This window comes from Mustela putorius, unplaced genomic scaffold, assembly GCF_011764305.1.
Source record: "Mustela putorius furo isolate JIRA1106 unplaced genomic scaffold, ASM1176430v1.1 tig00537248_pilon_pilon_pilon, whole genome shotgun sequence".
In the NCBI taxonomy this organism is placed as follows: Eukaryota; Metazoa; Chordata; class Mammalia; order Carnivora; family Mustelidae; genus Mustela; species Mustela putorius.
This window is the reverse complement of record NW_025422387.1, coordinates 7,215,004-7,235,920: the sequence shown is the minus strand read 5'-3', so window position 1 is coordinate 7,235,920 and position 20,917 is coordinate 7,215,004. Positions and strand designations below refer to the sequence as shown.

At 43.2% G+C, this 20,917-nt stretch overlaps 2 protein-coding genes and 1 pseudogene across 4 annotated transcripts in view; 2 read left to right on the top strand and 1 right to left on the bottom strand.

The window, feature by feature from the left end:
• Positions 1-518: 518 nt before the first annotated feature.
• Positions 519-8,424, bottom strand: ERP29 (endoplasmic reticulum protein 29). Its single transcript, XM_004753266.3, has 3 exons — positions 8,123-8,424; positions 3,141-3,279; positions 519-1,339 (listed from the first exon to the last, which is right to left on the bottom strand). Exons 1-3 carry the CDS (start codon positions 8,261-8,263, stop codon positions 837-839), a joined length of 783 nt encoding a protein of 260 aa, XP_004753323.1. The 5' UTR covers positions 8,264-8,424; the 3' UTR covers positions 519-836.
• Positions 7,850-20,917, top strand: part of TMEM116 (transmembrane protein 116) — a 104,217-nt gene continuing 91,149 nt past the window's right edge. Inside the window, exons 1-2 of one of the 3 annotated variants that reach the window (XM_013056548.2) lie at positions 7,850-8,065; positions 17,848-17,877. The gene's annotated coding sequence lies outside the window, so the exon portion shown is untranslated. Of the gene's footprint in view, positions 8,066-8,571; positions 8,730-17,847; positions 17,878-20,917 lie in introns of those variants that run through there. The other 2 variants (XM_004753256.3, XM_045073771.1) reach the window with 2 other exon arrangements.
• Positions 8,656-12,992, top strand: LOC123390142 (annotated as a pseudogene).

Genomic DNA, 20,917 nt, shown 5'->3' with positions numbered 1-20,917 from the left:
GTGCTGTCAAATAAATAAATCAAATCTTAAAAAAAAAAAAAAAAAAGGCTGCCATTCTACTTTTTTTTTTTTTTTTTTAAAGATTTTATTTATTTATTTGACAGAGGGAGATCACAAGTAGGCAGAGAGGCAGGCAGAGAGAGAGAGGAGGAAGCAGGCTCCCTGCTGAGCAGAGAGCCCAATGCGGGACTCGATCCCAGGACCCTGAGATCATGACCTGAGCCGAAGGCAGCGGCTTAACCCACTGAGCCACCCAGGCGCCCTGCCATTCTACTTTTAAGGACCAGAAAAAGGACAATACATTTTGCCACCCACAATCAGTCCGTTGGAGTTTGAACACCGGTGGAAAGTAATGAAGGCAGACCTTGAGCTGGGACCGGTTTCTACAGTGTTATAGGATAATCAATTACCCTGGTAGAGTGGAGTCCATACCAGCTCAAATTAAAAAATAAATTCGAAGGCGAAAGCAGGTCACAGGCCAAAGTATAATTTGTGAAAGAAAACTGAATGGCTTCAGGTCCTTTTAACCAAAACACAGAAACTTTAATTGGGTCAGAATAACACCTGTCAAGGACCTGGGCAGTACACTTCTCTTTATAGCACCAACTCCTTCTAAGGGGGAATTTCACAAGCCATCTGGTAAGTGCTCTGGTTCTACAAAGACTGGCTATAGGGATGTCCCAAGCACGGTCGTTATCAGCTTCAGCGTCCGGGCATGCTCAAATCTTTGGCTTAGTGCCACTTTAACCACCACTCTTACATCCCAGGTCTCTCAGCCAGCAGGGAACTCTCCCCTCCCCACCCCCACCAACCCCTGGAAAACCCGGAGTGCCTTTTTACAGCTCCTCCTTTTCGGCCCCCTTCTTCTGGAAAGCAGTCAAGATGTTTAAGCTCTTCTGGAGCTCTTCCTTCTTCCCATCACTCATCTTGTTCTTCTCAATCAGCTTGGTGATCCGGGTCATTTCTGACGCTGGGAAGTCCTCACCTTGGTCTAAGACCTTCCCCATGATCTTCAGGTACTGCTCAGCCCACTTCTTCTCAGTCTCCTTCACATTTGCAAGGTTGTCCTGCCCCTGCTTCAAGAGGGCCCGGCGGGCCTCCACACCTGAGGCCCTGATGAACTCCCCAGCAAGGGCGTCATAAGTAGGCAGGCAACCAGGCATACCTAGGTAGACTCCTTGCCCCTTCAGCCAGCGCTGGATGGCTCCAACCTTAACAGCCCCACTATACAGGACTGGGTTCTCAAAGTCCCCATCCCGAAAGAGGTAGAAGACCGGGTAGTTATCTTTGTCCAGCTTGTATTTCTCACTCAGTTCCATATTCAGCTTATCACCGTAATCTGTGAACAGAAATCAGGTATCAGGAGCAAGACCACGAGGAGGGAGGGCAGGAGATGGCTGTGAGGCCTATCTGAGCTGACAGCAAGGATTCTGGTTGTGTAGACATCCCTCTTCTGCTGCTTCCCAGACATGCAGCGTTAGGTCATTTATCCTCTCTGAACTTCACTTTCCTCATCTGAAAAATGGGAACGCTTCTGAATGTTTATTCTAGTCTACTACATGCCAGGTTCTGTTCTGGGTGCCACAGATCTAGTTATGATTAAGAGTTTACAACTTCTCTGACCTCAAGGAGCTTATATTCTTTTAAGGGTAAGAAGAGAGATGGTAAACAAACATACCTGGTTAGTAGCAAAAAGATAAAAATAAAATGGAGTGATGTGACAGTAGGTAAGAAGGCTTACTCTGGGCGGTCCTGGAAGGCCTTTCTGCGGAGATGACATGAGCTCAAGGACTAGAAGTTTCAAGGGGCCAGACACGTGATAATCTGGGAAGACTGTCTCTGGTAGGAAGGACTGAAAGAGCCAAAGCTCTGAGGCAGGAATAAGCTGGGGGGATTGAAGGCTTGCAAGAGCCGTTCTGGCTGGAGCTTAGTGAGCAAGGGCAACGTGTGGTAGGTAACAGGCAGCGTCTCTACCACATGTGAGGTGTTTAGGAGGACCCCGTGAGGAGATAAGTGCATTTGACCTGGAGAGTTCAGAGCAATATGTGGCATTTGCTATGTCCTTCCTAACAAGCAGTAGCAGTTCCAAGGACTAAAGCTGTGACAGCAGGTTTCTTATATCTGGCCAAAAAGAGCCAAGGCCGCCCATTACAGGATAGTAGCATAGAAGTGTGGGTTCCAATCCTCATTCTGCCACTTGACTGTACGGTCTTGAGCAAGGTACTCTCAGCATGAAGCACAGGGGTCATAATACTTTCTTCCTAGAGTTGTCACAAGGATAAGACACACGGATAACACTTGGCACAGTGGCCTGGCACACTGTACATGTTTGATAATGTCAGCTGCTATTCTTCTTTTTCTAAAAATTCCCAAGGGAGTGGATTTGCGGCTGAGTCAGAACTGACTGCCTGCCCTGGAAAAGTGTGGGAACTATCTCTGCCCAGGATCAGACTCTCAAGCTAGCTAGGGAACCGGGGCATCCCTGCTGGAAGGAAGCGGAGAGAGGGAAGAACCCACTGGACTTGAGAATAAATACTGAGGTGGCGTTCTGGGTGGGCCACTTAGTTCCTTGAGCTTCAGTTTTCCTCAAGTATAAACACGGAGAACGTGTGCCTCACGTTTTAGGCCGCGTTCAAGGGAAGATGTAAAGTGCACTGTCAACCACCACATGTTGGCAACTGTTATTGTTAGATTGGTCATTGTGGTTGAGAACGATCCTTGATTTAGTGATAGCGCTGATGGATTTGAGTTAAAGAATCCAATCATTTTCGTAAAAAACATCTGAAAAGAAGGTGGAGAAGTGACTATGGGGACCCTAGGAACCGTAATACCTCCTCCTCTGACCACAGTCCCCTGCAAGGAGAGCACCAGATTCACACAGTAAGTTTCATGTCAGTGTAGGGTGAGGGTGAAGGATGGGGGATCCCTTTCCCTTGGGCACCTGCAAGGATGAACTGAGGTTCTGTGGTATCAGATCTGCTCAAGCTAAGCCTGTCACCAGTTCCTGGAGGCCATGACTTCACTTACACTCCTGTGTGGCTTAGACAAAACGGTGTTGGGTATCCCACCTACGAGGAGGGAAATGATTCCTAGCTTCCTCCCCTTCTGCCCTCCACAGTCGGGTTTGGACTTGTCCATACCTGAGATCCCCACCTCTGCCACCAAAAGATCATCGCTGGAGGCCGAGTTTTCAGCCAGACGCTTGAACTCATCCTGTTTCTCACCGTAGGGGTACTGGGTGTCGAACTTCACCAAGACGAACTTGCTTTTGGGAATGACCTGAGGGCATAGAGAGCTGAGCAAGTCCAGGATTCCAGGGACCTTTGGGGCTAATTCCCTTTCACAAGGGACCCCTGTTTAAGAAACAGAATGGAAACTATGCCTGCAAGGGAGGTAAGTGCTCACACACTAATATTCATTCATTCATTCACTGACCCACTGAATCATTTAACATTTTACTGGTGTTGGGTACCCCGTTTGGTACTGGTTCACAGTAATCAAAGACATTTACAACCCTGCTTAGAATAAACAAAGCTGCAGAGGTATTAAGGCCTTCTCTTTCAGTGGCCTTTTCAGTAAGATTAAGGGAACCCTTAGAAAACACTACATTGGCCCCATGGCATGCCTATCATCCCAGAGGGCCTTTCTCAGTAAACAATGAACCAGTAATCTGACAAAAACCAACCAACCAACCATCTGTAAAGAGGTTGGCACCCATGGAGGTGTTTTGGCTAGGGAGCAGAGAGGTTCAACTCTGCAGTTTCAGGGTTCACAGAAAGTTGCTACGAGGCAGACTTGGGACAATGTCCCCTCCCTGACCACCGCTCCCTTTGTCTAGGTCTCCAGGTCCTAAGCTGTCAGAGTCAAGACCTTTCAATTGTGGTAAAATTCTCATCACACATCATTTACCATTTTAAAGTGTACAATACAGTGAAATTTAGTCCATTAATAATACTGTGCAATGATCATTAATACTGATTCCAGAACATTTTCATACCCTGAAAAGGAATCACATATCCATACACATTTTAAGCAGTCAACTTCCCATTCTTCCTTCCTTCCCCAGCCCCGGGCAACCACTTATCTGCTTGTTGTCTCTATGATGTCTACTCTGATGGAATCCTACAATATGCAGCCTTTGGTACCTGGCTTCTTTCACTCAGGATCACACTTTCAAGATTCACCCATGCTGTAGCATGTCTCAGTATTTCATTCCTTTTTGTAGGCAAATAATATTCCACTGTATGGATATGCCACATTTTATTTATTTATTCATCAGGTGATGGGACATTTGGGATGATCCCACCTTTTGGCTATTTGTAAATAGCACTGTTACAAACAATTACCTACAAATGTTTGCACGCCTGTTTTCATTTCTTTTGGGTATATACTTAGGAGTGGAAATGCTGGGTTGTATAGTAATTCTATGATTAAGTTTTAGAGGAATCCCCAAGATCTTTGTTTTGATGGTTTCTCCCAATGCACAGCTTTAGTCTAACAACTGCCCTCTCCTCCTATAACTTTTTTCTTTTCTTTTAAGATTTTATTTATTTATTTGACAGACAGAGATCACAAGTAGGCAGAGCAGTAGGCAGAGAGAGAGGAAGGGAAGCAGGCTCCCTGCTGAGCAGAGAACCCGATGTGGGGCTCGATCCCAGGTCCCTGGGAACATGACCTGAGCCGAAGGCAGAGGCTTTAACCCCCTGAGCCACCCAGGCACCCCAACTTTTTGCTTTTCTAATCAAAGTGATCACTTCTTGCCCATTTTTCATCATAGGCAATCATTATCATAATTAAGTCAAGCTGGCATCATTCCAGTTTTTGTTAGTCTTTGTTGCTCACTGTGCGTTGATGTCTATTTGGTTTTAGCTTTTAAAAAATATTTAACACTGCCTAGGGACACAAGGAAAGGAGGAGAAGCTATCAGGAGAGTCAATTTTTTAAAAAAGATTTTATTTATTTATTTGACAGAGATCACAGGTAGGCAGAGAGGCAGGCAGAGAGAGAGGGGGAAGCAGGCTCCCTGCTGAGCAGAGAGCCCGAAATCTGCTCGATCTCAGGACCCTGGGATCATGACCTGAGCCGAAGACAGAGCCATCCACTGAGCCACTCAGGTGCCCCAGGGCAGGCAATCTTTTAAGTGATCACTGACCCCCAAAATCTGAGCTCTGGGGGCCTAAAAACAGGTAAGACTTTTTTTTCTTTTTCTTTTTCTTTTTCTTTTTTTTTAAGATTTTATTTATTGGGGCGTCTGGGTGGCTCAGTTAGTTAAGCATCTGCCTTCAGTTCAGGTCATAATCTGAGGTGGGACTGAGCCCCATTTTAGGAACCTACTGAGCAGGGAGCCTGCTTTTCCCTCTCCTGCTCCCCCATTTGTGCTTTTTATCTATTGTATCTCTAAAATAAAGGTTTTATTTATTTGAGAAAGAGAGAGGGAGAGCATAAGTGGCGGGGGGGCAGCGAGGGAGAAGCAGGCTCCCCACTGAGCAGAGAGCCCAATGTGGGGCTGGATCCCAGGACCTCAGGACTGTGATCTGAGCCGAAGGCAGATGCCTAACTGACTGAGCCACCCAGGTACCCCACAGGTTAAGTCTTAAAATGTAAACCAGATCACATCCCTCTGGCCTGACTGTCCTTATTTCAGTTCCACAAACTCATTTCCACTTAGGGCCTTTTCATTTGCTGTCTCTGTTGGCTGGAATACACTTTCCCCAGCTCCTTCCATGGATGTCTATCATTCAAAGCTCAGTTCGAATGTCTCTCCACCCACAATGGAGAGGCATCCTCCACTCATACCATCCTAGCATTCCTTTATTTCGCCCTCCTCTATCACATTACCCTGCTGTGCTTTCTTCACAGTAATAATCATTCACTAAAATTTTTATCTGCGTATTTGTTGTCTGTTCTCTCCACTAGAACATACACTATGAGTACAAGGACTGGTCTGACTTGTTGTCTGCTCTATCCCTATTGCCCAAGAGTGCCTGGCATGTAGCAGATGCTCTGAAAATACTTGATAGACGAACACAACTAGGGTAGGCTATGGCAGCAGATGCTACATATGTCTGGGGGAAAATATTTTAAAAGTACAACACAGGAACCCTATCTTCAAAGAACCTACATTTGTATTATGGAATAATTAATAATTATATGGTGGTCTAACCCTGAAACAGAGCTGAGAGGCCTCCATCTTTTATTCTGCCATTTTAGGCCATCAGCAGAATGGTTTTGAATGGCACACATCTGCACACTGGATTTTTTCCTTTTCATTAATTAGCCTGTACCTCTTCATTTGCTTTAGAAATCTGTTTCCTTTCTTTATCCTTAAGGAATCGACTCCACCATATCCTATACTTAGGTCACTTGCTTTCTCAAGATGAAGATGATTTCATCATTCATTCATTCATTGAATAAAAAGGTACCTATCATGAACACAGCAGTAAAAAAAAAGCAGGCAGGGTCTCTTATTTCTAGTGATGGTGAAGGGTAAGAAACAAAAGAAGACACTGGAAATTGCAGAAAGACAAAAGCACAGAACAAGGCCCCTGGATGCATTACCAGGTAGCTCTCGTTCTGTTCAGTGGTGATGGAAGAGGATCTAGACTGGAGAAGATATCTGTTCATTCATTCAATAAATTATTATTGAGTATCTTCTATGTAACAGGTAACCAGCTAGGTCGTGCAGATGATCAGTGAACAAAATAGACAAGGCAGTTAGTTCTTCATATTCTAGTGTGGGAGAAGATAAAACAGATAAGGGGGAAAAGGAAGTCAAAGAAGGGCTCTGAGAAGGTAAGTAATATTTAGCCTAAGCCTGAATGAGAAGAAGCAACCAGCCTTTCAAAGACTGGGCAAAGAATGTTCTAGTCAGAAGGAACTGCCAGTGCAAAGGGCCCATGTCAGTGAGATGAGCTAGGAGTATTCAAAGGACAGAAAGCATGTATGGCTGGAGCTGAGGGATCAAAAGGGGGAATGGTCAGGAAAGGCTGAACAGTAAGACCTGCAAGATTACTGTAATGACAGACGAGACCAGGGTGATACCAATAAAAACAGAGAGGCCTCAACAGTGCACAGTTTCCCTCTAAGTCACGCTTGGTCTGTGATGTTACCCCATTCCCCCTTTTTGGGGCTGGGGTGTCATTTTTCCAATAAAGACCCCAAAAGCATAGGGTGCTGTGGGGTGTGCCTGGCAACCAACCAGCCATACCTACAGTTTCAAATATTTGAATAAACCACAGATGCCAAATCCAGGACAAGGAAACCTTTTGAGAACAGAAAGAGTTCAACCGCTTGAGCCAGATTTAGAATTCCACTTTTTGGTTTCACTTCCCAGCAATGGGTACAAATTAAGAAAATAAAACGAATGGGTTCTCTCTCAATGCTTAGTCTGTCCATCTCGTAGGCGAAGCTGAAAGCTGCCAGTGGGTGAAGACAGGTGCCAGAGGAGGGAGCTGGACTGCATTCAGCCTTCAACATTTCCAACGTCCACTGACCCAGAGGAATCCTTCCATGTCTTGACCCGATTTTATTCATTTTGTTCCCAGGCCCAAGATATTCCCTACAGAGTTCCCTTATTCTTAACGCTTGCACTTTTCAGCAAGAGACAGGATCTCTGGACATTGTTTGCGTATTGCAAAGCAGGGTGCACTCCGTGCTCCCTCCAAGGGAGGAGGGGCGCAGAAACGCGAGTTAACGAGCAGGCTTTCCAACCACCTCCCTCACTACCCCCGCCCCACCACAGCCAGGAGCACTTGGTGTCCGCCTCGCACCGCCCTCCAGGCCTCCCACTTGGGACTCGAGGATTGGATCTTGCCCGGCACCGCCTTCTCCCCATTGGGTGCGGGGAAGGGGCAGCAAGTTCCCTGGATTGCCTTTCTGCAGCTCTTTTACCAAAGAGGAAGTACAAATACTGCAAAGACAAGCGTGCGCGGGGGCCCTGGCTTGTGTGTGCCCCATGGTCGCAGGATGGTCCCGGCCCAGAGTCCACCGGCCCTTTAGGATGATGGGAAGCCCTGGGATCGTCGCTACAGACCACCTTCTGCCAGCCCTGCCTCCTTCCCCACAGGTGTGCGCTCCCCCGGGCGCTCAGGCAGCACCTGCGCGATTCCCCCACCCCCGTTACCTTGTAGAAAGTGACTGTATCCAGGGGAAGGGCGCCCTTGGTGTGCAGGCCGCTGCCGCCATGCGGAGCGGAAAGGAGCAGGAGGCACAGAAGGGGAAACAGTGGGGAGAGAGAAGCGGCGCGGGGAATGCCGGCAGCCATAACGCCGGAATCTGGCAGTAGGAGCTAGGAAGCCTGTAGTGGAGAAAACGCCGAGTCGTGGGTCACGTGACTTGTAAGGCCGGCTCGGCTGCGCGCACGTGTACAGCCTGGGAGGCTCGCGCAGACCTAGGACGGGAGGGAGGGGCCACGTGAGAGGCGGGGAAATGGGGTTGCCGCGCGCTCGCGGGCGCTCGGCGAAGCTCGCGCAGGCCTAGGGTGTGGGGGCGGGGCCGCGGGTGGCGGGTGGTGGAAAGAGGCTGCTGCGCACGCGCACTCGGCGAGGCTCCCAGTCCTCCTGCCCTTTTCCCGTCTTCCCCTGCGCGAGGAGCGGCTCGAAGCGCGTGCCTGGCGTCTTGCAGCAATTAGGTTGCTCTTTCTACTCTTCTTCGAAGATGACGAGGCTGGCCACCATTTCTTCCTGCTTTTGGCCCGTCTGGCAGTTCATTGAGACCCGCTACTGCTTTAGGTTAGTCTGTCAGTCAGTCTGTGCTATCGTCCTCGCGAGGTCGGTCATACTCCCCCAGCTCCCTCAGGACCGGAGCAGGTCACGCAGAGGCAGCTGTTAGTCAGCATGGCCGTCAGGGCCACCCCGAACCCTGTCCAGTGGCTCTGTGGTGAGTGCCTCAGTGGCGAGACGCCGGGCTTCTGTCGAGCCGGTATTACTGAAAGCGGAGTATTCGCCTAGCTACGCCCTCCTGAAGGTCTTAAAACCAAAAACTGAACAAAAAGTTCTAATAATTCTATTCCCTAGATATTTGTTCAGGGCGTGGTTCACACCAGATCCTGATTTTGCCTCCGGGAATACGGAATAGAGGTGGAGGAGACAGAGCTCTGGGTGGAAGGACCTGTGTTCGGGAGGAGGTGATAAGACCCTTACAGTGTTGTGAGAACATCAGTGGAAATTCAGTTATCCCTGCTCAGGGCTGTCAGGGAAAGTGAAAGACAGGAAATGACTTTTAAACTGGATCGTGAAGGAGAAGGAGGCATTTACAAGCCAAACACCAAAGGATATTTCTAAAAAGGGGAAAAACATGGTGAATCTGTCAAAAGTAAACCGGGGTACACTGCAAAGGGTCTCATCAAGCTGAAGGGTTTGGAGCCACCACAGGTGTTAACCAGGACAGTGAGTTGGATTTGCTTTCACTTAGGAGTGAAGGGAGTGAATCGAAGAAGGGAGAAGGCGGGGAGACTAGTTAAGGATCAATTGTAGTAGTTTAGGTAAGAGAGGTTAAGGTCCTGCAGTAGCCCACAATGAGAGGGAAGGGTCCAACTGAGAAATTTTGTAGGTTACAATTCACAAAAACTTATGAACAAATGACATTATGAGGGTTTGAGCGTCATATTAACCACTGTATATGTTAATAAATGCGTGTATAAAATAGTCATCAAAGATCATAGGATCCAGTTGTGGGCAACCAGTTTATATAGAAAAAATTTTTAAAGATTTTATTTATTTATTTTATATATAGAGAGATCACAAGTAGGCAGAGGGGCAGCCAGAGAGGGGGAAGCAGGCTCCCCACTGAGCAGAGAGCCCGATGCGGGCCTCGATCCCAGGACCCTGAAATCATGACCCTAGCGGAAGGCAGAGGCTTAACCCACTGAGCCACCCAGGCGCCCTTATATAGAAATTTTGAAAGAAAGAGTCAATGTGTGTGTTTGTTTTGGGGGGTTTGGAAAAATTTGAGTTTGCTTTAATAAGCTATTAAATAAAATGAGCTACATTTTATGATAGACAGTGGGGGGGAAATTATGAGCTCAAGTGGATAAAGAAACTTTCATGTAAGAAGTGGAAATGGAGTTAACCCTTGGAAAAAAGAACATTTTAGGTGGAGAAAAATGAAAAGGGAGCAGAAGTGGGAATAAGCAGATGGTTTAGGGAGACCAAGCTGGCTGGAAAGAGTTCTCACAATGCTAGTTAGAGTTTTAAATCCAAGCAACATAAAGTCTTGAAAAAAATGAAACTAAGAATTTTCTGTTCTGTCATGTACTCAATGGGGAGCTATTAAGAGTTTTTAGACCCAAGGGCACCTGGGTGGTTCAGTGGGTTAAGCCTCTGCCTTTGGCTTAGGTCACAGTCTCAGGGTCCTGGGATCAAGCTCCACATTGGACTCTCTGCTCAGCAGGGAACCTGCTTCCCCCTCTCTTTGCCTGCCTCTCTGCCTACTTGTGATCTCTGTCAAAAAAAAAAAGTTTTTAGAACCCTTTATAAGATGTTTAAACTGTTTTTAAATTATCACTTATGAACTTGTAAATGCTTTGGGTACACCTAATTAGCATAATCAATCAGGAATTACTTTCTAGTTACAGTTTTGAAGTAGGTGTAGAAACTAGTGAAGGAAGAGGATTGGTTGGAGAGGGAAGGGAAATATTGGTACTTTTGCTATGAATGGAAACAATTCAGTGTGATACAGTAATTGTCTCAGTGCTTTACTCAGAGGTAGGAAGGAAGAGGCACGGCAGGTTAAGTTGATGCAAGATTGTTGAGCCCATTGGTCAATAAAGAATGCTTGAGACATTTTATGGTGCAAAAAGGTGTTTTTATTATAGTGCAGGGAAGGGATCTGTGGGCAGAAATAGCAGCACTGGTGTTGTGAGGAGTGACTGATTATATACTTTCAAGTTGGGAGGGAATAGGGATATGTGTAAGTCTCTAAGGAATTTGGAAGCAAGGTTTCCAGGACCTTGAGGGGTCATTTACTGCAGTCTAGTAAAACCTTAATCATGAGACCCTTCAGGTGTATATCAGTGGGCTGTACTTTGGAGGATGATTGCTAACCTGTATCTTAGGGGGTAGAGATAAAGGAAGTTTCCAAAGAGATTTCCCTCTGTTAAAGTGGATTTGTAGAATCCTAGAAGCCAGGATAATGTCAAGCTAAGGTTGCTTTTTGCCCCAGCAAAGCATTAGCATTGAGGCAGTTGAGTTTCTGGAGGAAGGTCACCCTGCCAGTCCCAAGTATTGTCAATGAGCTGTAAGTTGTAAGGAAATTTAACTGTGTCTATATTTCTTTTACTTTTGTTCTCCACATCAAAAGGAGTGCGCACGTACCCCGATCAATGTGGGAGCTGGAGTGAGGAGGAAAAATATGGCATGATCTGCTAAAGCAACTAATAAATAAATTTCCATTTTTTTCTTCTGACAATCATCAAGCCAGTGTGCCCCCAGTCTCATTGACTTCTTTGCTGTTCCTTGTATTTACAAGTCATGTTCTTGCCTCTGGGTCTTTGTATTGGCTTTCTCCCTCTAAAACTTTTCTTTAAAATATTCATATGGCTGGCTTCTTCACTTTCCTGAAGTTCTTTGCTCATTTGTCAACTTCCTAAGATCTGCCCTGACCGTCCTTTAAAAAACTGCTCCTTCTGGTAGGGTCGACTTAGTTCCAGGCCTTGCATATTTGATTTTTACTTCTCCTTGGCTGGAGGGCTCTGCTACAACCAACTTATGCCAGATCCTCAATCAGGCAAAGAAGCATCCAAATTTAGTCTCCCTTTTCATATTTATTGAGGTAGCAGATACTGGAGCAGTGCTGTATATCTTGCCCCTGGCATTGTGCAATCCAGATGTCAGTTGGGATAGGAAGAATAACTCAGAACCCTGTAAAAGACTGGGTCCTCAGTGATCAATACAAGTTGTACTCAGTGAATGTAAATTACAGCAAACTGAAGAAAGAAGATCTAGACTTCTAAATTAAATGTTTTGAGCACCTAGATGGCTCAGTCTTTAAGTGTCTGCCTTCATCTCAGGTCATGATCTGGGAGTCCTGGGATCAAGCTCTGCATCAGGCTCCCTGCTGAGCAGGGAGTCTGCTTCTCTGACTTCCCCACCACTTCTCTGCTGCTCTTCCCACTCATGTTCTCTTTCTCTCCCTCTCTCTCATTCTCAAATAAGTAAATAAAAAATCTTTTAAAAAGTGTCTCACTATAAAGCTGCTTAGAATGAAGATGTCCCAGAAGCCATCAGCACAGTTTTCCACTTATCCAGGAAATAGTTCCCTTCTAAATGCTGAAATCATGTTTCTGTATTGTATTGGGGTTTACACTGATTAATAAATATCTGAAACTTGAAAAAAAAATTGTTCCTTCCTGATACTTCCTTGCTTTGTAGCTCCCTTCTTTTTCCCCCTCCATAGCTCTTTTTAGCTTGCTAACATATAATTTGCTTATTTTTCTTTTTATCTGCTCCTAGGGAGGGCTGGATTTATGTTTTTGTCTGTTTAGATTAAGGTACTATAGCCCCCTGTCTGGCACATGGTAGGTGCTCAGTATATACTTGTTCAGTGAGTAAATAAATGAGAATGAAATTACTCTATGGCTATCTCTCAAAATTCCATTGGCTCTTTCTACATTCCTTTCTTAAGCCTCATACTGTTCTTCAGAGATATTCCATCCCTTAGAGCTAATTGTCTTTCCCTTGCAAATTTTTGTTGGTTTTAACACTAGTTCTTTTGAGATAGATGAACATCTAAATTGTCTAAAGAACAAAGCCGTTTTCATCTGTTAAAAATTGTTATGGAAAGATTTACCAGGAGTATGATTTTCTTTATGCCCCATCCTCCTCTAAGAGTTCTTTGAATATTGGGGCACCTTGGTGGATCAGTCAGTCCATTAAGCATCTACCTTCAGCTCAAAGGTGTGGTATCTAGGGCATGGGATAGAGATCAGATTCCTTACTCAGTGGGGAGTCTGCTTTTCCTTCTCCCTCTGCCTGGCCTCCCTGCTTGTGCTTGCACATACACACTGTCTCTCTCTTCCTCTCTCAAATAAATAAAATCTTAAAAAAGGAATGCTTTCTATATGAAAAGAATTATATCAGTGTTACAATAGTAACCGCTATTTAGTGTGCATTTTTCAGGTACCGTTTACTTTTCTGAGGGTAAGGGTCACACTGGTGAACAAAATAGACGTGCTCCTTGCAGACCTAGTTGGGGAAACCAGCATTAAATAATCATACAAATAAATGTATAATTACAAATTGTGATAATTTCTAGAAAGTAAAGTTGAAGACCTATGAAAAAATATGATGGAGGGATCAATTGGGATTGGAGTTCATGGGAAACTTCTAGAAACAAGTATATGTAAGCTGAAGAAAGACCTAAAAGGATGAATAGGATTCAGCTCTCAAGGAACTTAGGCTCATGTAATGACAAAAAATATTAATTATAAATCAATATGAAATTGCAAATTGGTGTATGTTAGGAAGGATTTTAGGAAAAGAAAAGAGCAAGTGCAAAGGTTCTGGGGTGAGAAAGAACTGAAATATTTGAGAACTTAAAGAATTCCACTCTAGAATTTATTCTTTAATAGCAAAGTCATCAGCATAGCAGGAGGTTATAAGTGCAGAGATTAGGAATATTTATTGCAGCATTGTTTGTAGATGAAAAAAAGAAGAAAAGAAAAAACCTAAGGACAACTCACAAGAGTAAGTGTTGGATAAATGATGTTTGTCTTTTTTAAAAGTAGGCTCAATGCCCAGTGTGGGATCTGAATTCAAGACCCCAAGATCAAGAGTTGAACTCTACTGACTGAGTCAGCCAGGTGCCCCTAGAGAAATGATCTTATATAGAATATTATACAGCTATCAGAATGGGTTAGAACTATTTCCATGAAATACTGGATGAGAAAAGAAATGTGTACAGAAATATGTGATTCCATTTTTAAAATCCTGTAACTAAAACATAACATAAACATAATAACCCCTATTATGTATGTATGCATTTGGATGTGTTTTTTTTTTTATTGCATAAAGTAAACTTCATATGCAGCAAATAAAGAGATCATGGGAAATAGCTTCTAAAGCTGTGAATTCACCCCAAGGGAGGGTGAATGGGTGCTTTTTGTTTAGGGTTAGGATGAATAGTTTTTATTTATTTGTTTTTTAGTAACTCTATACCCAACATGAGGCTCTAACTCACCAATTGCATGCTCTCCCTACTGAGCCAGCCAGGCACCCCAGGATGAATATTTAGATAGGAAAGCCTTGTCACTGTATGTAGAGGCAGGCATAAAATCCTATAAACACTTTGTATGTTACGTAAATGAGGTGGAGGCTCCTCCTTAGGCAGAGATTTTAGTATTATAATGAGGTAAAGATAATTGCAGGTTATTCCAGTGGTCACTCCAAGGTCCTTCTGGGGTTTAGCTCAAAAGATCTGGGTGGTCTGGGCTGGTGGGAGGTCTTGTTAGGGTTGTTGCTGTGCCCTGAGGGGTGGTTTTAGTTTTCTTTTTCAGCTGTTCCTTTGTGCTTCCTTCCAGCAACCCAAAGAGGGACTGTGTCCTTTGTCTCTATTTGGATATATTTTAACAAGCATAGAGAAAGATGCAGAGAAATACGTTAGGCTTTTAGCATTGGTTACAGTCTAGAGGAATGAAGAGAAAGAAAATAAGACTAACAAAAGAGAATAAAATTATTATGGAATAATGTTGAGAAAAATATAGAATATAAAATACTAGCTATAGAGTTACTACAAATGGATAGAAACTGAATATGTATAGGGACAAGGACTTAAAGTAACAAAAATAAAAAGGACATTCCGACTAGCTGATGAGATTGTAGGAAACACGGATTTCTGTTATTTTAATATTGTTTTTTCAATGAAGTAACATTAAAAAATCTTAGAGATTTTAACATCTGTGGATCAAATTGTTTAAACAGAGATGTTTTTCTTCTTTTTGTTATGCCTGAGTTTTCGCGTCTGAGAGACCACCAAGGAGCCGACACCGATGTGATCACACGAGGGTTTATTTGACAAGCTTAAGCTTGGTCCCAAGTATACCCGACATAGAAGAGTAGGGAGTTGGACCTTGAGGTGACATGCTTGGCCCCAAGTATACCCGACACAGCAGAGTAGGGACTTGGACCCCGAACCAGATTATAGTCAGAGTTTTTAAAGGCAGAGTAGGGGTGGACTCTTCGGTGGGTGAGGACAAAGGGGATGATGTAAGTCTCTGTAAGAAATTTTGGAAGCAAGGTCTCCAGGCCCTCGAGGGGCTAGCTATTGTTGGGAGAAAGGTTATTTGTTACTAGAAATAAAAATCTTCTCATGAGGGGCGCCTGGTGGCTCAGTGGGTTGAGCCTCTGCCTTCGGTCGGGTCATGATCTCAGGGTCCTGGGATTGAGCCCCACATCGGGCTCTCTGCTCAGTGGGGAGCCTGCTTCCTCCTCTCTCTCTGCCTGCCTCTCTGCTTACTTGTGATCTCTCTCTGTCAAATAAATAAAATCTTAAAAAAAAAAATCTCCTGAGACCCTTTAGATGTATATCCGTGGGTCATATGCTTGGGAATGATTGCTGACACTATCTTGGAGGTTTAGAGATAAAGTTTCACACTTTCCTATCAGGTGTCCTTGTTAGTGAGATTTGGGTTTAGAAGAAATTTAACTTTATTTACATTTGCTTCTGCCTCAGCCTCCTTCAGTTTTATGGTGGGGAGGGCGACAATAGGCCTTGGGGAACTGAGTTATTTGCCTCTGAAAACTGGGCTGTTGTCATATCTCTAAGACATTTGTTTTTTTGTGTGGGTTTTTTTTTTCCTAAAGATTTTTTACTTCTTCATGTAACAGAGAGAGAGATCACAAGTAGGCAGAGAGGCAGGCAGAGAGAGAGAGGGAGAAGCAGGCTCCCCGCTGAGCAGAGAGCCCGATGTGGAGCTTATCCCAGGACCCTGGGATCATGGGATCATGGGATCATGACCTGAGCCTAAGGCAGAGGCTTTACACTGAGCCACCCAGGTGCCCCTCTCTAGGACATTTCTTTTCTTTTTTTTTTTTTTTTTTAAGATTTTATTTATTTATTTGACAGAAATCACAAGTAGATGGAGAGGCAGGCAGAGAGAGAGAGAGGGAAGCAGGCTCCCTGTTGAGCAGAGAGCCTGATGCGGGACTCGATCCCAGAACCCTGAGATCATGACCTGAGCTGAAGGCAGAGGCTCAACCCACTGAGCCACCCAGGCGCCCCTCTCTAGGACATTTCTAAACCGAGGGAGACTCCTGTCTTACAGGATTGTGATCTCTGCAAGTTAACTATTTGTATTTCTTTTAGGGCAGCCAGGGGTGGCTGAGGAATGTCACACATACTACCGAGGGGAGGGGAGCGGGTGGAGAGGGAGTGTAAGGTGCCAGCTTTTGCTTTGTCAAGATGGCTGTACTTAAGACTCGAGGTGGGTACAGCCTTGTTTTTCTTGGCCTCCACACTTTTGTCCCACTTTGAATTCATGTTAATTTGTCTTATTTTCATACTCTTATAAGCCACCTGAAATACTATCTAGGTCAAAGTGGAATATAAGTAAGTAAATAAAAGTAACCTAACTCTTGCCAATCTCTTCCCCCTTCAGTCTTTCCTGCACACTGCCAATGTGTAATTATAATCACATAAAATAGGGATAATAGTAATACTTTTCTTATAGGATTGTGAGTGGATTAAATTAATCCACACTAATTTAATTAGTTAACACTAGTTATAAAGCATTTACAATAGTATCTGCCATATAGTACATAATTCGCTTAAGACTACCTATAATGGTTATTATGTCATACCATTTCTTTTCTTGGAAATTTGCTTGATTATAGAAATTTATAGTGACATTTTTGTAGGATAAAATCCAAATGCAAGAGCCTCCAACATCTAGTTATAAATTAAAGCGTCTAAATAAAAATGATATTTATAATATCACATATAGCTACTAAACTCTTGAAATGTGGCTGTTCTGAATTGAGATGTTATAAAACAATTTCGAAGATCAAAATTACAAATGTAAAATATATCAGTGATTTTCTTTTTTTTTTTTTTTTAAAGATTTTATTTATTTGACAGATAGAGATCACAAGTAGGTAGAGAGGCAGGCAGAGAGAGAGAGAGAGGAGGAAGCAGGCTCCCCACCGAGCAGAGAGCCCGATGCGGGACTCGATCCCAGGACCCTGAGATCATGACCTGAGCCGAAGGCAGCGGCCCAACCCACTGAGCCACCCAGGTGCCCCTATATCAGTGATTTTCTATATTGATTGCATGTTGGACAAAATTTGGATATTTAGGTTAAGTAAAATTTATTATTAAAATTTCATCTGTTTTTGCTTTTTTAGTGTGGTCACTAGAATCTTTTATTTATTTATTTATTTATTTATTTTAAGATTTTATTTATTTGAGAGAGAGAGTTAGCAAGAGAGCATAGGCAGGGTAAAGGGCAGAGGGAGAAGCAGATTCCCTGTTGAGCAGGAAGCCTGATATGGGACTTCATCCCAGGACTCCGGGATCATGACCTGACCACAAGGCAGATGCTTAGCTCACCGAACCACCCAGACACCCCCACCGGAAACTTTTAGATTACGTCTGTAACTTATATTTTTATTGGCTAGCACTGCTCTAGATTTTTAAAGTAAAATGTTGCTACTTTTCATACTAATCTTTGTCCAGTTGGTGTTTTAGATGCAAGGACAATATACCTTTATTTCCATTAACTTTTATCTTGTTAAATGAAACTCATTATTCTAAAGTATTTAGGTCTTATTAGATCTTAAATCTGTCATCTACCTCCCACAACTTGAGTACATTCATTCAATAAATACTGAGTACCTATTTTTGGCACTTTTTTAGGTATTGAAGATATTAGAGTGAATCAGAGAGGTAAGTTGCCTGTCCTCAAGGATGTTCCAGTCTACTAGGGGAAAGCAGACAGCAAAAACAAACATGATATTTTGGAATTTGATAAATGTTACATCTCAGAGGTAATGACTTTTAAGCTGATACTTGAAGGATGAGAAGGAGCTAGTCTTGTGATTATCTGGGGGAAGAACATTGCAGAAAGAGGAACGCTATTATAAATTACCTGAATTGGGAAAGTACTTGATACATTGGATGAAAACACAGTGGCAGACCCTAAGATAGTCTCCAATAATCCCTGCCTTTTGATATTTACCCTCTCATGTGATCCTTTCTCCTTGGCTGGTGGGAAGATATGTGGTCAAGAGAATACAGAAGTGGTGATAGAATGTCACTAAAGTGATTTTGTTGCATAAGGTTCTGACTTCCATCTTGATTGGAAGATATCTTGCAGAAATCCATGTGGTGAAGAACTGAGTGAAGTGTTTGATCAACAACCCTGGAAGAACTGTGTTAGACCAACAACTTTGTGAACTTGAAAGCATAATCCTTCCCCATTTGAGCCTTCAGATGAGACTCAGCCCTGGTTGATAATCTTGATTAAGCCTTGTGAGAGACCTTGAAACAGAAGACCCAACTAAGCTATTCTTATACTCCTGATCCACAGAAGCTGTGAGATAATGTGTGTTCTAAGTCACTAAATTTGTGGAAAGTTGTTATGCAACTTAACACACACACTGATAAATGTGCCCACTATATTTTCTCTGAAGTCATTAATGAAAGTGTTTTACAGAACTGTGCCAAGTCAGAATGCTGATTAACCCCACTAGAAGTCATTTCTAAGTTGATATTGATCATTTAGTTAACTCTCCCTTAGGCTTATTTGTGCAAGGAATGCTGTTAATTGTGCTTCCACTTGGCCTGTATTTCCTTTTTTTTTCTTCTTTTTTTCAGATTTTATTTATTTATTTGAGGAGAGAGCTGGAATGGGATAGAGGGAGGGGGGAGGAAGAAGCAGACTTCCCGCTGAGCAGGGAACCCAATGCAGGCCTAGATCCCAGGACCCTAAGATCAGGACCTGAGCCGAAGGCAGATGCTTAACCAACTGAGCAACACAGGCACCCCCTCATTATTATTATTGTTATTTTAAATTTTTTAAAAAGATTTTATTTATGTATTTGATAGAGAGTGAGAGAGAATGACAAGGGAGAGGGTCAGAGGGAGAAGCAGACTCCTCATGGAGCTGGGAGCCCAATGTGGGACTCGATCCCAGGGCTCCAGGATCATGACCTGAGCCAAAGGCAGTCGCCCAACCAACTGAGTCACCCAGGCACCCCTCATTATTATTTTTTAAGATATTATTTATTTGAGAGAGAGAGAGAGAATGAGCAGGGGGAGGAGCAGAGGGAGAGAGAGAATCCCAAGCAGACCTCCTGCTGAGTGCGGAGCCTGATGTACCTATGAGCCTGAGATTACAACCCAAGCCAAAATCAAGATTTGGACACTCAAATTCAGATGCCTCTCCTTATTTTTATATCATGAAATTTCTCACCAAATGCTTTGTCAAAATAGCGTATATACTATGGTAATTCTATCCAAAGAAAGAACGGGGTAGTTTGGCATGATTTTTTAAATAAATCCATTCCAACTTAGTTATTACTTTTTAAAAAATTGTTTAGAAGCACACTTTTTGGATGGTTCATTTTAGAATCTTATTTGGGATCAGTACTGAGATCTTTGATCTATGGTTTGCAGATTCTTTTTGTTTTTGTTTTTTTTTTTTTTAAAGATTTTATTTATTTATTTGACAGAGAGAAATCGCAAGTAGACGGAGAGGCAGGCAGAGAGAGAGAGAGAGAGGGAAGCAGGCTCCCTGCTGAGCAAAGAGCCCGATGCGGGACTCGATCCCAGAACCCTGAGATCATGACCTGAGCCGAAGGCAGCGGCTTAACCCACTGAGCCACCCAGGCGCCCTTCTTTTTGTTTTTTTAAAGATTTTATTTATTTATTGGACAGAGAGATCACAAGTAGGCAGAGAGGCAGGCAGAGAGAGAGGAGGAAGCAGGCTCCCCACTGAGCAGAGAGCCCAATGTGGGGCTCGATTCCAGCACCCTGGGATCATGACCTGAGCCGAAGGCAGAGGCTTAACCCTCTGAGCCACCCAGGCGCCCCTGGTTTGCAGATTCTACCATCTTTTTTCCTTAGAAATAAAAATTTAGTTATCACCAATTTTCTACAATTTGTAGAAATTTCTATGATATTCTACAACTTCTAACAATTTTCCCATTTTTACACAAACTCTCAGATTTTATTCAGTGGTTTAACCTGCAAGTTTTATCAAAGTCCTAGAGTATACTTTGTTCAGACCAGGAGTGGTGGATTCATTTAGAGCAGTCAGGTGCTCTCTTACTAACTTTATCTTCAGTTCCCTCTTAAAATGTTTGTTTTACACTTTTTATTCTAAATATTATTCTTTTCAGTAGGAAAGACAGAAACATGTTACCCATTAATCATTATACCATGAATTTCAGCAAAGGGTCATTTCCTTATAAAATTTTCCTATTTACAGTTTATCCTCTTAAAGTATACAATTCAATGAGTTTTAGTATATTTGTAAAGTGTGCAACCATCACCACTGTCTAATTTTAGAATATTTTTGTCACACTATAAAGAAATCATGTGCCCATCAGTAGTCACTCCCCATTCTCTCCCAAATTAACTTCCCAGCTCTAGGCAACTACTAATTTTCCTTATGTGTGTATAAATTTGCTTATTTTGAAGATTTATACAAATGGACCCATGCAATATGTGGTCTTTTGTGATTGGCTTCTTTCATTTAGCATAATGTTCCCAAGGTTCTTGATGGTGTGGAATGCACCAGTACTTCTTTCCTTGTAATTGTTGAATAATACTTCATTTTGTGGATATACTACATTTTATCTATCCATTCACCCGTTGGTGGACACTTGTGTTTCTACCTTTTTTTCTTTTATGAATAACAATGTGATAAACATTTGTGTTAAAGTTTTTGTGTGGACATATGTTTAGTTTCTCTTGGGTATAT